This window comes from Thermobia domestica, chromosome 18 (genome assembly GCF_964235325.1).
Source record: "Thermobia domestica chromosome 18, izTheDome1.hap1.1, whole genome shotgun sequence".
Classification (NCBI taxonomy): domain Eukaryota; kingdom Metazoa; phylum Arthropoda; class Insecta; order Zygentoma; family Lepismatidae; genus Thermobia; species Thermobia domestica.
The window spans coordinates 88,005,043-88,021,768 of NC_137471.1; the positions used below are offsets into that span (position 1 = coordinate 88,005,043).

Below are 16,726 nucleotides of genomic sequence, written 5' to 3' on the forward strand. Positions count from 1 at the left end.
CTAAATTTTTGATTTTGTTTTTTTATTATTACTTTTTTTTAGACTGGTCATTATAATTTTCTCCCCAAATTCGTATTTTTGAGTTAGAAATATTAGGCTCGGCCATTTTGGATTACTTCTAAGGGCAAAATAAGTTTCCAATCGAAAAAAAAAAGTCCAAACTTGTTGAAAGTAAGCAAATACTACATGATCCTCAGATTCGACCGTAAATTGACCTGCAAAAGGCAGATTGGAAAGACGGGTAGCAACCTCTTTTTTTTTTTTTTTTTTTTTAATTTTTGAATATTTTCTTAGAAAGACTTTTTAACACATTTTAGGTCATATTTTCCCCCCTACAATTCATATTTTTTAGTCAGGACCGATTATCACGACCAAGTTACGATGAAGGGGGTCATAAATTAAAGTTTTAAATCCAAATTAAATATTTTGTCTTAAATACTCTCTCTCTTTCAATTCAGTACGCGAATAACTTTCGACGAACATTTGTTGTGTTAAAAGAATTGTGAAGAAATAAGTTAATGTTAAATTGTTTCACTTCAATAAAACGAGGGGGCCGTGGTGGGTAAGTGGCAGAGGATTCACCTCTGGTGCAGGGGTGCTTGGTTCGATCCCAGCTCGCGCCAAGTGAACTTTGTGTTGGACAAGTAACGTTTGTGTGGTTTTTCTCGGGGTTCTCCCGTTTTCTCCCACTTTGTTCATTCCATCATTTCATTCATTTCTCATCATCACCGTCTCTTTTAGCCTAGCCAACAGAACCATAGGACGTAATACAAAATTTAGAACCTTATTACTAGAAAACTTAATCCAGTAGTTATATGTTTTTTTTTTTTTTTTCATGTATTTGAAACTACATCTTGATTGTGTGTTGTCATTTCATTCAAAGCTAATGTAAAATTAGTTCTTCAGTTCTAGTACTCCCTTTGCCAGTATAATACTAGTGGAATTCTTCTTACGACAAATAATAGATATGACCAAATTTAGTGTGGTTCTAAAGCTTTTCCAAAACCTGGAGTTTTTCCGAAATCCGAATATTTTTGGTCATCCTTATTATTATTATTAATATGTTCTTCATTATTGGTATCGATACCGAAAATACCGATATATATCCATACCGATATACTTTGCCATATTGAGCATCTACAAGGTGTTTCAAAATAACACCTACAACGTTTGGGAGGTGATTACTGACACCAAGATAAGGCAAAAGTATAGACCAACCTGGGTGCACAAATGCTTCCTTTCGGACTTATAGGAAGTCGAAAACATGAAAAAAATTAACTTTAAAGGTCTTTAGCTCCAAAACTTTGGAACCTACCGTAGTCAGGTCAAGACTTCACTGAGGAATTTATTTGTGCGCTATCCAAAAATAAATGTTTCAGAATCCTGCGGTACTCACGCAACAATTTTTATAGAGGGAGTTTAGCTACGGGCATATAATTCGAAGTACTCACCAACTACGTTTGTAAAAATTGTTGCGGAAGTACCGCAGGTTTCTGAAACTTGATATTTGGTTAGGGCAAACACTAGTTCCTTAAGTGGTCTTGACCCGACTACGGTAGATCCCATAATTTTGGAGCTATGGACCTATAAAGTTGATTTTTTCATGTTTTCGGCAGCCTGTAACTCTGAAAGGAAGCATTTGTGCACCTAGGTTGGTCTATATTTTTTGTTTTATCTTGGTGTCAGGAATCACCTCTCAAACGTCGGTGTTGTTTTTAAACACCCTGTATATCGACTAACGAACAATACACCTTTGTATAAAATTGAAGCACACTATAATTGGATAATACTCTAAATTTTATAAATTACAATATAAAAACTAATATCTACAATATATTAATTTAGTATACAACAACTATGTTGATTTCATTATAGCCTATATATTTACTATAATATTGTATACAGTACATACTATTTTAGACAATGTAAACAGTTTTTACTAGGGTAGGTACCAACTTTCGAGCTCATGTTGACTAATAAACCATTTTTTCTTTCTTTTCTAATGTAGAAGACTAAAATTGTACATATTTTTTGTATACCTTAATAGCCACTTTTTTGTACGCGTCTCCAACACAAAGATACCAAAAACTTATACCAAGAAATTTACATCGTTTAGTAAAATTATATTTTTATTGTAAAACTTGACAAGGGTTAGGTAACAGAGTAGCCTCAAGCTAAACATGGTCCGCTAAAATAAAGAGAATTTCTATTTGTTTATAATTTTATTCTAGTAACAAGAGACATTTACATTTTTTAAAATGTTAGGTTTGTGTTCAACATAATGGGATTAAACTTCACTCAAATCATACTGTGTAAAGGGAATTTACAGTTGCAAGAGAATATTACATTTCTTCTTTCAAATTACAGATAATGGAAATCTCTTTCAAACGTAGCTACAATATTATGTTATTATAAAAACCATTCAATTATATAAACATTTAATTAATTAAGTATGACTTGCAAAGAAATTTAAATATCAATATCCGAATAATCTGTAAAGGCAGGAGATTGTGTGTCTTCAGAAGCAACAGATCCAGTATCAGTTGGACTTGTAATCGTTTGAATTATTCCACTATGGTAAGTGGAAGTTGAGGGAGCCTGCTGGTGATGCGGATTTGAAATTGTGAGTGGTGGGTGGAAAGCAACAGGTGGAAACTTTTGGAAAGTGGGTGGTGTTTGATGAAATAAGGGTGACTGAGTAGAGGGAAATGGCTGTGAATAATGCGATGGTGGCGTATGACCATACTGGTCAGGGCCTACAATTGAGGCATGTGATGGAGGGCAATATACCGGCTGTTGTGGTTGTACTGAAGGAGATTGTGTTGCAGGACTGGGAGTTGCAATCTGAATATTTTTTAACAGCTGTAGAACACCTATTTGAAAGTCCACGATTTGCCTCTCACTAAAGGTTTTAAGCGTAGGAATGATGCCCTTAAAAAACATCATGTGTCTGTTTTCTTGCTCATCGATTTTTATAGCTTCGAGAACTTTTTGCTCAAATTCATCAAGGCTTCTCTTTTTTCTTGCTTTGGTAGATTTCTGCGGCGTAGTTGTTACAGGTGCAGGTTGTACAGTCTGTTCCTCTTCATGTGGATTTTCAGGCTGACTTTCATCATTTGGTTGACTTTCACCATCACTGTGTTCACCACTTACAATGTTCATGTTCGATACGGTTGGCCTGTGGATTAAAGTTTTCTCCAGAAACTTCAATTGTTCATGGTATAAATATTTCCGCATTTTAGGTGCACCAGCTCCTGATTTCTTAGTCTCTTTTTCTCGTTTCTTCCATTTTAGCCAACTGTCCTTAGTATTTCTCCATCTTTTAATAACTTGATTTCCTGAAATAGATATCGATAACATGTTTTACGTTTTAAGAATTAAAAAAAAGACATTGTAAATTTATAAGTTTTGATTTTAGGAATTATCATCACAAAAGTAATTATTTTTATCTATTATTCATTTCAGATACCTGGCTAGTGGATGTTCTTTCACAGATCTTCACTACAGTTACAGAATGGGAATATCTACTATTACAAAAATTGTCCGAGAAGTCTGCTGCAGTATTTGGTCATGCCTTGTTGAAGAATTTATCCCAGAACTAACAAAAAACTTGTGTGAATCTGTTGCTGCAGGTTTCGAAAAACGCGCAAATTTTCCTCACTGCATAGGCGCTGTGGATGGGAAACACATACGGATTATAAAACCTGAATACAGCGGATCCATGTGGTATAATTATAAGTCATTTTTCTCAATTGTGTTGATGGCTGTTTCTGATTCAAATTATCGATTTATTTATGTTGACATTGGTGCATATGGAAGCGCGAGTGATTCAACAATTTTTAAGGCAAGTACCTTATGGAAGAGTATAGAGGAAGAAAGGTTCGACTTGCCTTCTGAAAAGCCCCTACCAGGTACAGAATCTCCGAACGTTCCTTATTTCTTCATAGGAGACGAAGCTTTTGCTCTCAATGCTCATTTACTTCGGCCATTTGGTGGGAAAGATCTTACCGAAAAGAATAGGACATTCAACTATCGCCTCAGTCGAGCCCGAAGGTATGTTGAGTGTTCCTTTGGTATCATGACAAATAAGTGGAGAATTTTTCACCGACCTCTCAATGTTGACATTGACTTTGCAGTTGATATTGTTAAAGCCTGTACAGTCCTACACAATTTTGTGAGAGAAAAGGATGGGTACAACTATGAAGATACAATGACAGTTGTGGGGTTGGAGGATATTTCAGCACAGACTGTTCAAGGTGGCAGAGCAGCTAACTGCCTTAGAAATACTCTGGCTGACTACTTTGTATCGGAAGTAGGTTCAGTCCCATGGCAGACATCGAAAATATAGTGCTCCGACTTCACTTTTGTTGCCCACGAGACAAATTTTGAAACAGAAGATAATACGAGAAAGACTTTAACGAGATGGGGCAGCCACATGTCTCGCATTGTGAACAATACTACTTCGATGTGATTAATCTTAATTAATGTATGGTGTTGGTAATTTTTATAATTCAATAATACAATTTATGCATTTTAAAGAATTTACAGTGTAGCTTCATTGGTCATGTGGTAGTTGTATTATAATCTTACCGTTACCAAATTAAAAGGTTCAAATTCTTTCCTTTAATATCGAATCAAGTTACTTATTAAACAATCGGGGCCGCGGTGGCTCAGTGGTAGAGCGTTCACCTCTGGTGCATGGTGTCCTTGGTTCGATCCCAGCTCGCGCCAAGTGAACTTTGTGGTGGACAAACACCGTGTGCGTGGGTTTCCTCGGGGTTCTCTCGTTTCCTCCAACTTTCTTCATTCTACCATTTCATTCATTTCCCATAATCACCGTCTGTCTGCTTTAGCCTAGCCGGCATAATCGTGTGATGTAAAACTTCACAATTTTCGACAATGTATTTGCCACACAATTTTCCAATAAAGGTTAACCTTAGGAGGGCATAAAAGTTATGTCTATAAATACAGTATTTTCTTGTCGAAATTCCATGCAAACAGCTTAAAACTTATTATCCAGTTATTCATCGTAAAACTTATTATCTACTTACTCCTGGAGTGGTATTAGCCAACTGCGTACAATTGTATAAGACACATACAAACTCAGCTACAGATAGTGAAAGCCACACGTCTCGAAACCACGCACCAAACTTTGCAAGCTGCTAGTTACAAGCTATTTTTAACCTATTACGGTTTACGCCAAGGTGAAGCTGGAGGGCTATAGTCGAGGTGCGTCCGTAGGGAACAGGCGAATTTGCGATGGTGGGTATACGTGTAAGCATATTAATTGTTCACTCGAGCAGACTGTTCTACCAAATAGAAAATTCATAGGTAAAATACGACATGAAATATTTTGCATGAACGAATGGAAGTGTGAATATAAGTAATTACTGTCTATCACAGCATATTGAAATGAATTATTAGTGATAAATAAATTATTGTATGTGTAAGTGTGCTCTTCCACTGTTCTCGTTTATGCGTATACCCCGTCGTTGACACACCTGCTCCCTATGGATGCAAACGCTTGCTATCGCTCGGGCCTCCCTACTGCACTCCTGCTCTAACTCAGTTAGATAGCATTCGTGCTTTTTGGTGGCCACGTAGCACAAGTTGGCTCATGTTTCATACAGTAGTTTTTATGCAGTACGTCCATACTTTATTTATACGATACTAAGCCATTCTGAAGTCAATCCTCAAGTAGTAATGGAGCTTTTCATTTAATACATATTCTGCTAAAAGAAAGCTCTAAGCTAACCTGAAAATGTAAGAACATGTCAAAATTTGGCAGAACCGTCTGCTCGAGTAATGAACAAATGAGAACAAAAAATACGTACCAATCTGTAGTAGGTTATCTTATCACTACAAACTAGTTTTTGCATTATAATTGTATAATTATGAACCACACATTTTAATGTTGTTTTTTCACAACTTACTTGCATGTGTAACTTATTTTACCTATGCTAACTGGGAATTGTAGGCAAACGCCAACGAGGACAAGAATGTAAAAGACATTAGAATAACATTTTCATGATTTTCCCCATCAGTGGATTCCAGAAGTTTTTTTTTTTTTTTTTTTTTTTTTTAAGTGGTGGCAAAGTTCAGTATACTGGGGATGAAATGTATTAGTAACGAAAATACTGGGAATCCACATTGAGCATAGGATACATGGTCCCTAGGGAATTTCATGGTTCTCGGGGAAAAGTACCCTCGGCCAATTCCTGAAATAACCACTGGTCCACATTCATCCACATTATATTTGTTATTTGTTATAAGTTTGGTATGCTTTCTTCATTTGTTACTTTGTTAAACTAAGGTTAGTGACAAAAGACGACAACCAATCAGAGTCGATTTTAGAATGGTGGAACAAAAGTCCGGAAACCACATCTAAACTTGAAAATTAATTTTTAATTAGCGTGCTTTAATATTACCCTAGCAAGAAAAAGTAAAAGTGAACAAGCAAAAACATTTGGACGAATTTTGAAATGTATAAAGTAAATGGTTTTCATAATATTTTGGAAAGAAATATGGCATGTTATTATATAGGGAAATCCCAACGCATTCCAGGGGTTGGACACAGCCTTAATATTGAACGCGTTTAAGTAATTCTGATTTAAATTTCGTTGGTGCACACGGCTAATAGCGTAATCAAAATAATACTTTAGTAACAAAATAGAAAAAAGGAAAAATTAGAACTTACCAGTTCTTTTCCTTTCTGTGTCACTCAAATTCTCGAAATTTTCTATTAGTTGAATACAAATGCTTCTCCACGCATTTCTAACTTTTAACCTATCCTTGTACTCCTCATTCGATTTGTCCCAGAGCTCAGGTTTGTCCTCTATCAAACTTATAAGTACTTCCGTGTCCATATCTATTTCATCTGATTGCCCTTGCCACGACATTTCGAAATTCGCATTCGCTTCTGCAAACTCCGGTGACATGTAAACAATTCACGACACAACAACGACCATATTCACCAGAACTTCAATTCGGGACTCTCCCAAACGGAGTACCAGTGTTGCCAACAGATTGATACAAAAAGTCGCTAAATGGGAGATGAAATTACTCCAATTTTGGGTGAAAAGTCACTAAAAAAATTATTCGTGCAGTTCTCTCGTTCTCTCTCTCTCTCTCTCTCTCTCTCTCTCTCTCTCTCTCTCTCTCTATATATATATATATATATATATATATATATATATATATATATATATATATATATATATATATATATATATATAATATGTATACAATACGCTAAAAAAACGTAATTGAAAGTGTCATATGTAACTAACAATAATTTTACTTTTAATACGATATATATATTCACTCCATGATCGATTTCACTGTAACGAAGTAAAAAATGTAACTTCATCACCATATTATAGTTCATTTGCAAGCCTACCGTGAAACTTTTAGGGGGCCAGCCAAAGTTTAGGTGGCCTGGCCCCCCTATCCCCCCGTGGATATCAATATACATCTGAGCGACCTCGATAAATATGAATTCGACACAAATATTGGTCATTTTCTACTACTTTTACATGTCCCGGCAAACGCCCCCTGAGACCCCTCCCTGGTTCGAATTGTGAAAAAATCGCCTCTGGTCTTCAGCCGATACCGCAAAAACTATGAATGTGACACTAACATCTGTCATTTTCTACTACTTTTACATAGAAAGTAAACGCCTCTGTGATCCTCTGGTTCCAATTTTGAAAAAACAACGCCCCTGGCTCCCAAGTCGACGGGGGCTGTATTTGGAAGTCAACGCCTTGGGAATATCACCATTCATCTCAGCGACAGCGAAAACTATTGATTTGACACTAATATTGGTCATTTTCGATTATTTTTACATGTCTCGCAATTCTCCAGCCCGGTGACTCCCGGCCCGCATATAATGGTGGCTGAATTTGAAAATCATCCTAATGAAAGTACCACCATTTATCTCAGACCGCGAAAACTGTGAATTTCACACTAATATCGGTCATTGTGGATTATGTTTTTACATGTCTCGGTGATCTCCTGGCCCAAGTTCCTTAGCTGATGGGAACTAAATGTGAAAGTAAACGCTATCTTGAGTTTCACCAATGAGTCCAGTGACCCCGAAAGCTATTGATTTGACACTAATATCGGTCCTTTTCGATTATTTTTACATGTCTCGAAATCCCCCCCCCCCTCTGGTGATCCCCGGCCCGCATACAAATGGTGGCTGAAGTCCTCGCTAATGATAGTGTTACCATTGATCTCAGCGACCGCGAAAACTATGGATTTGAGACTAATATCGGTCATTTTCTACTACTTTTACATGTCCTGGTAAACGCCCACCTGAGACCTCCTGGTTCGAATTTTGAAAAACACGCATCGGTTTGGTCTGGAGCCTGGACCAAGGTACCCGTGACCAAATTTTGGTAACTTTCGGTCCCTAGGCCGCACAAAGACAGACAGACACATAAACTCTTTATTTTATTTATATTAGATTATTATTATTATTATTATTATTATTATTATTATTATTATTATACTATTTCGGGTTTATTCTTTTGTTTTTAAGCGTTCCGACTATTGACTCAAGTCTCTTTAAAGCACTGCTCTAGTCTCTGAATTCAGAGGACTATTCAAGAAATTACAGCCAGATAATTATAAAATATATAAAGTACGGTATATTTATCAAATATCACATCATGAATTCTCTCTTGCTTTGCGTAGCAAAATAGTACATAAATATATAGCAAAAGACTGTATTGCTGAAACATTTGATAATGTATATTTCAATTTTGGGTCACCACAAATTTATAGAAGGTCATTTGTCCAGTGCTACACGGACATATCCCAATCTTCTATTACATAGAAAAATAATAATTTATATTGATTTCGACACTTCGGTAGTATTGGTCATTTTCAATTAATTTTACATGTCATCTTTCCCCATATATTGTATATACAGGTTTGGTTAATTACTCCAGATGTACTGGGATAGAACATAACCACATATACAAACACACTCCACATAACACACAAAACCACATGCTCCCATATTATAGCAGCCACTTTCTGCTCTTTCCTGGCAACATTTGCTTCCTCCCCCAACATCATCCGGTAGTTTGCCGCGTATATGTGAAAAGCGTCATTGCTTGTAATGTTCCGCTTGGCTATACACGGCGATTTGCCGCGCCGGATTCTAGCAGGGAGATCCGGCTGTTTTTACTCGCCGGATGAATGTCCGGTGACCGCCGCACATATGTGAAAAGCTTCCATTGCTTGCAATGTCTTTCTACCTCGTCCGGCGATTCGCCGGAACCGGATCCGGCAAATCGCCGGATAATGTGAAAGGGACATTATTGTATAATAAACATGGCTGGACAGAGCAAGCACAAATAACAAATAGACAGACAGTATAGGGATATAGAAAACAAACCTTGGGTAACTTTTCACACGAGTTTCCTATTTGAGAAGGACAAATAGACAGTGCAATATTATGACGACATATTTCTCATTTTCCATTACATATTGAAGGATTGACTTGATTTATCAACTTGGTTGTTCTCAGGCCGGTTACGCCCGGCCCGTTTAGAGCCCGGCTCCTTTGTGCCCGGCCAGTTTAGAGTCCGGCCTATTCTCTGCCCGGCTCGAGATTCGGGCCGGATCGGGTCGAGACGGACACAGAATACAGATCCATCCGGGCCGTCTTCGGGCCTGGCTTTGCAGGGCTCTGGTCTACAGACACACGGATAAAACCGTTTTATAAGACTTCCAGCATTTATGCACAGCATAGGTTTGAAGGTCATTTCTATATTAACTTCATGAATTAAAGGGAACTTGTATTCCTCGTAAAGCATTTGTTGGTCCTTCAAGGTCAATCGAACAATGAAAAAACTGATACTAGGAGTATTTTAACACGCCACTCACTACAACGATATAACAGAATGCTGCCTCCGGCTGTTAATAAAAGGCTTAACTAGCTGGAACTCGCTAGTACAGGAGCAACGTTATATGCCAAACAACGTTGTACTGTGTAAGAAATGCTAGGGGTTGTTCTGTCTATGTGCGCCGCCTCCTTGGTGTTCCCTGCTTAAAGCACTCACACAAATAATCTTGTCAGGGCGCTGCAGGCAAGATTTTTAGTTTCAAAACATAATAAACATAATAAATTAAATATTTCTCGCTTGACACTATTAAAAAATAAACAATTAAAACATAGAGATGGGAGTTAAAATTTCTAACCTCTAAAACATAATTGATTGTTTCAAATGTGTTTTTGCAAAGGCAACCAAGGAACACACTAAATTAGTCACTTTATACTTTATGTCCACAACAAAATCCTTGCAGGGGACGCGGTGGCTCAGTGGTAGAATATTCACCTCTGGTGCTTGGGGTCCTGGGTTCGATCACAGTCCCCGCCAAGTGAACCTTGTGGTGGACAAACACCGTGCTCGTGGGTTTTCTCGGGGCACTCCCGTTCCCTACCACTTTCTTCATTCCACCATTTCATTCATCTCTCATCATCACCGTCTCCCTTAGCCTAACCGGCATAACCGTGGGACGCAAGACTCAAAGATTTCATAAAATCCTTGCAAGTTCTTTTTGCAATACCATTAAAATTATTTTCTTTTATGATGATATTTTCATTTTAATTTGTATGAATGTAGTATTTTCTTTTAGTAACGTTTGATAATATCACTGCCTCTTGCACTCATTGTGCATCATGTAAGTTGTTGAAAATATACACTAAATACCACGATTATATATGTTGGGAATATGCATTACAGGAATTAAACTTGAACCCGGGTTTCAACCTGTTTCTTCACGTTTAAGTCAGCCGTGTTACCGACTGAGCTAGGATAGTCCCAACTTATCCTTATATTACCGGTATATTTTACTTTATCACAGCACAGCCCTTTATGACAGTGTTCATAAAAGATTTTAACTAAAAAGAAATCAATCAAAAAAAATCGAGACTCCCCTGAAAACATATAACTCGTCCCGCCATTTATATGCACCCACATACATTTTGGAAAGTCGGCGCCGTTGGTTCTATCTGTTGTGTTTGAAATCAGTGTTTCTTTCAGAAACTATGTTCCGGGGGGGGGGGAACACTTCGTATTCCGGGGGCACTATCGATAACTTTCTATTTTTTATTATATTATAAATGTATTATTTTGGTCTCTTCCGGGGGGCACTCTCAGAGCTCCGGGGGGCAGTACCCCTAAAAATACTTCTGGAAGAAGCACTGTTTGAAATACACCTAATCTAATATAAATAAAATAAAAAGTTTGTTTGTGTGTCTGTCTGTCTGTATGTATGTATCTGTGTGCTGCCTGGAGACCAGACAAGAGGACCGAGAGTTACCAAATTTTGATCTTTTGCACCTGGGCCCAGGTTCCGGATCAAGACGAAGCGTTTTTTTTTTTTTTAAATCGAACCAGAAAGTCTCAGGAGACGTTTACAGCGACATGTAAAAGTAGTAGAAGATAACCGATATTAGTGTCGAATTCAAAGTTTTGGCGGTCGCTGAGATCAATGGTGAAACTCCGATTGCATTAACTTCCAAATTAACGCCACTTAGTTGAGGGTCTGGGTACCGGAGATGATAACTGACATGTAAAAATAATCCAAAATGGCCGATATTAATGTCAAATCCAAAGTTTTCGCACTCGCTGAAACAACGGTGATACTATAGAGGCGTTGACTTCCAAATACAGCCACCATGCGAATAATGGGTTTTTCTGATAGTTATTAATAAATGCATGAAATAAATTATTAATAATAAATGGGAACAGACAGGAATGCATTTTGAAAGAAAGAAACGAAAGTGTAAACATACATAACCATGTCTGACTTTACATAATCTATCCTAAACCACGATCACTAATCTAACAAGAAGAAAGTAGACTTTGGTAAATTAACTTCGGGGTCATTTTTCGCGAGGTAGTATTGCACATTTAAAATATGAATATTTAGGGATGCGCACGAGTCGAGACATGTCTCGAATCTGGACTGAAATTCGAGTTGACACACTTTGTAAAATTCGAGACGAGTCAAGACAAATTTATTTCTCGACTCTAATTTTCGAGCCGAGACACGAGTCGAGTCGAGACTTTTCGTAAAAATCTCGACTCGATTCGAATGTGTCGAAAATCTTTCTATAATTTTTAATATTATTTTGAAGAAAGTATTCAGTCAGAAACAGCCTTGAAACCAATTCCAGTATTTATATCTTTGAAAGGTACCGAACGCATAAACTTAATGGTTAATCTTTCGAAATCAAGATTTAATTTTCAGCTCAATTCCGTTAATTAAAACTAATAATTAATGTCGTGATATTTGATTGTACTTCAAATATAATAATAATAATAATAATAATAATAATAATAATAATAATGATAATAATAATAATAATAATAATAATAATAATACTCTGGGGGACATACACGTGAGCATGTATCTAGTATAGCTCGAGCAAGGCACAATGACGGCCGACGCCTATCGCACATTGCTTGCAGACTACGTACACCCCTTGATGACGACCATGTTTCCCAACGGTAGTAGCATTTTTCGACAAAATAATGCACCATGTCACAAGGCCAGGAGTGTGATGAAGTGGTTCAAGAAATGTTCAACAATGTTCTATATCTGTTGACGATGTGCGAATTACAAGGGAGATGAGGGAAATCCCCATTGGTAATACTATATGCTCCTATAGCCAAAGGAGATTTCCCTCCATGTCAAAGAACTATGTGCTGTGTAATTAAAATGTATGAGTTGTTTTATCTGTTGTGTGTATGAAATAAATTATTAAAAAACGCAACAAATAAATTATTAACAATACATGTGATCAGATAGGAATGTATTTTGAAAAAAAGAAAAGAAACGGTAAACATACGTAACCGTATTTAACTATACATAATGTGACTAAACTAACCGATGGTAACTAATCTAGAATAATGTAGGAAATATGCAAGAAAGCAATTATTAATAATAAAAATCAATATATAGAAATATATTTTGAAAGAACAATGTTTCCCAGAAGTAACTTTGTAAATTTAGGATTTAGGATTTAGATTTCTGGGCTTTCGGCATCTGAGACCATTTAACCCGTCACGTTCGAGGGATGACATCTCTAGTCGAACACACTTTCCGGGGAAAGGGAAGGAAGAAAGGATTGGGGAAGAAAGGAAGTGATCTGAAACCTAAGGTATCACCCTGGCATCTTCCTGGTGTGAATGTGGAAAACCAAGGAAAATCTCATTCAAGGTGACTGGCCTGAAAAACTTTTAAATTTTTCCACCGAGTGCCCCCACCAGGAATCGAACACGGGACCGCCTTCATGAAACCGTATAAACGTATGTTTGTCTATTCCATTACATTGCGAATAGGCGAAATTGGAACAATGTTGCATCGGAGTCAGTCAATTAGTTCGAATAAAATCTGTTATTCATAGCACAATCCCTTCGAGGACATTTCCAAGATCGAGACAGTAACCCACATGGTCGAAAGTAGTGTTTCCACGAAATGAGACGAGAGAAGACTTCAAGCTGTCTAGTCTCGTGAGACGAGACACGAGAAATGTCTCGTCTCGTGGCAACACTAGAGCGGATGAGGCCCACAAAAAGGAGCTGTTATACAAAGTGGTTAAAATTACAGCTTTTAACCACTTTTGTTTGGTTATCAGCACAACACACAACACGACTACAATCTTCCAATCAGTGTTTCTTTCAGAAAAAATGTTTCTGGGAGGCTATATTTAGGATTCCGGGGGTACTGCTGGTATTATTCTATTATAGATGTATTATTTTGGTCTCCCCGTGGGGGGTACTCTTAGAGTTCCAGGGGGCAGCACCCCAAAAACATGTCTGGAAGAAACACTGCTTAAAACAACGACTACTTAGTTTCGACCACGGGCGCCCGAAGGGAGGGGGAAGGGGCCCGGCCGCCCTTGCTCACGAAAATATATGTGTAATATAGCAAACTACGTATATTAAATATCAGGCGTAATATAGCAATCAAGGAGATGACCCCCTTAAAAATTCTTCGGGCGCCAATTGTTTCCAGTAATGAATTATTACTACAGGAATATTTGTCAATATCGTCGGTACAGTCGAAAGGCAAGCCTTCCCCACTTATTCTGAAATCCTTTTTTCAAAACCTCTGGCGCCACTTCAAAATATAAGAAGGCCCATGTGACTTTCTGATTTCAAAAATGAATTTGGTTCGAATAACATCATAAAACAATAAAACGAAACTAAGTTTTATTGTCAAACCAGCATCCTTTCAAACTCAGTACAGGAAAAGGCCTACACGTTTCTGTCTTTGTTCGGAACGAGAAAACTCATGAACAATGGTTAGTTACTGATGAAACTGGCATTAAGAGAACTTGTATTTCTAAAAAGGATTTTTATACATAGATATAACCACCAGCCCTCGGAATGAAATATTCTGAAACACTGATCTCAAAGAATGGTTTAACATTTTATTTGAATCTGGAACAGTATCACTAAATATTTAAACTTGAATCGGTTGGAAAATAGAAATGAAAGCTGTTTGTAACAATCATTTAAAAATAACTTTAGGTCTTCTTTGTTCTTTTAGGATAGTCCTCATTTGAAATAATAAACGCTGGTATACTTTCGAAGGCAATAATTTATTCCGAGTTAATAAATTTTTAAACAATTTCAAAAACTGTCTTGTGATCTTTGAGACATGAGACGATACGAGGCATTTCAAGAGACGTCTCGTCTCGTCTGGGAAACGAGACGGGACAAGTAGTCTGTCTCGTCTCGTGTCTCGTATCAAAGGTTTCTGTCTGGTCTTGTGGCAACACTGTTGAAAGAAAGAAACTAATGAAATCTTTGGGTTTTACGTCCCACGATTATGCCGGTTAAGCTAAAGGAGACGGTGATGATGAGTAATGAATGAAATGGTGGAATGAACAAAGCGGGAGAACCCCGAGAAAACCCACGCACACGGTGTTTGTCCACCACAAAGTTCACTTGTCGGGGACTGGGATCGAACCCGGACCCCAAGCACCAAAGTTGAACGCTCTACCACTGAGCCGCCGCGGCCCCAAGAAAGAAACAAATATGTAAAGATACATATATGAGTACACACACACGGATAAAGTAGTCATACATGTATTTTAATATTCTGACTACTTAACCCCGACTAATTTAAGATTGCAAGAAAGTAATTATTAAGAAGAAATATATACATATAGAAACGTATTTTGAAAGGGGAAAAAAAAGCAAACCGTACCAGCCGTGATATGAATCTGGGTTGCCCACTCAACAAGCAGACACCTTACCGAATTATCTGTGGCAGAACGTGCAATTTGTGGTTTTGAAGCTTTATTTATACTGTGTGTGTTACGTAACGACGCTACGGGATGTCATTACTAGTGCGACCGCCTCATTCAAGACCCTTTTTGTAAATTGTTTGAGGAAAAAAGAGTGATTTCGTAAATCAACAAAACGGATCTTGTATATAGAGGGTGTAACTAAAAGGTACGACAAAACTTCATGGGTGGATCCTTATTGGTAGACAAGCAAAAACGTTCCGATGACCATATGTCGGGAAATGCATCGTTCCAGAATTACGGCCTTTGAGCCGACTACTAGTGTGAAATAGTCACATTCTGGTCGCTCCTTAATGTGTCTCAATTTAAACCTCAATATATCAAACTCTGATTAAGATAGGAAGGTAATTTTAGTAGCAACGTGTTCTGCAAAAATTAAGCTTTCCGCTGATATGCATTTTATGAGTGTATCCTCAAGGAATGCCATCTCCAAAATGCTGATGCGAAAATCAAACAAAAAACAAGTAATTACTCTCCCATGTCCACCGTGGTACTTCCACACATACATAAAATATGCAGGGTGAGTGAAAAGTCCTTGGACACCTGCATAAGTGAAAATCGACGGGAAAAGTAAAAAGTAATGATGGGAACAGAGGTTTGATGAGGGGCCGCAACTTTTGAAGTGTATGTCATCTTGAAATCTGCCATTTTGGATTCACGTCATTTTTTAAATGGGAAGGGGGTGTATGACCCATCAAATAACACTAGCTTGAGCTCAGGAATTTAGTGGTGTAATTTGTTTTTCCTATCTAGTACAGTTTAGAAGTTATTAATGTTCAAAGGTGGGAAATTACCTTGATACTGAATGCTACAACACATGTTCTACGTGTTGTCCGTTTTGTGCAATGCACAACTGTAGTCCCTGCAACCACTCTGACTGGAGTCTCACACGGAGGAGATGTCTCCTGAAGTTTGGTCACAGGCTTGTTGGATGCGTTCCTCCAGGTGTCTCAAATCACGGATTGTCTGAGCATACACTATGTGCTTAAGATGTCCCCATAGATAAAAATCAAGGGGCATTAAGTCAGGCGATCTGGGCAGCCACTCCATGGGGCCACGGCAACCAATTCACTTCCGTGGCAGTTGTTCATCCAACCATTGACGGACACCAAGTCTATAGTGTGGAGGGGTCCATCGTGCTGAAAATAAGATGGGAAAATGCCGTCAGCGTTCAGTGTGGCAGGGAACACAAAGTCCTGCAACAGCATCAGATACTGTGGTGCAGTTAAGGTGTTGTAACTGAAAAATGGCCCAATGATGCGGGTGTCCCATATGCCACACCAAACCATCACCTTCGCTGGACTATGTTCTCGACTCGGGTGAACCCAGATCGGATTTGCGTCACACCAGTGTCGACAATTATGTCGATTAACCTCCCCGTTCAAA

General features: G+C 37.9%; 1 protein-coding gene across 1 annotated transcript; it reads right to left on the reverse strand.

The window, feature by feature from the left end:
* Window positions 1–2,293: 2,293 nt before the first annotated feature.
* LOC145675576 (uncharacterized) lies at window positions 2,294–6,938 on the reverse strand. The gene is made up of 2 exons (XM_081746094.1): window positions 6,698–6,938; window positions 2,294–3,338 (listed from the first exon to the last, which is right to left on the reverse strand). Exons 1-2 carry the CDS (start codon window positions 6,936–6,938, stop codon window positions 2,470–2,472), a joined length of 1,110 nt encoding a protein of 369 aa, XP_081602220.1. The 3' UTR covers window positions 2,294–2,469.
* Between the last annotated feature and the right edge of the window lie 9,788 nt (window positions 6,939–16,726).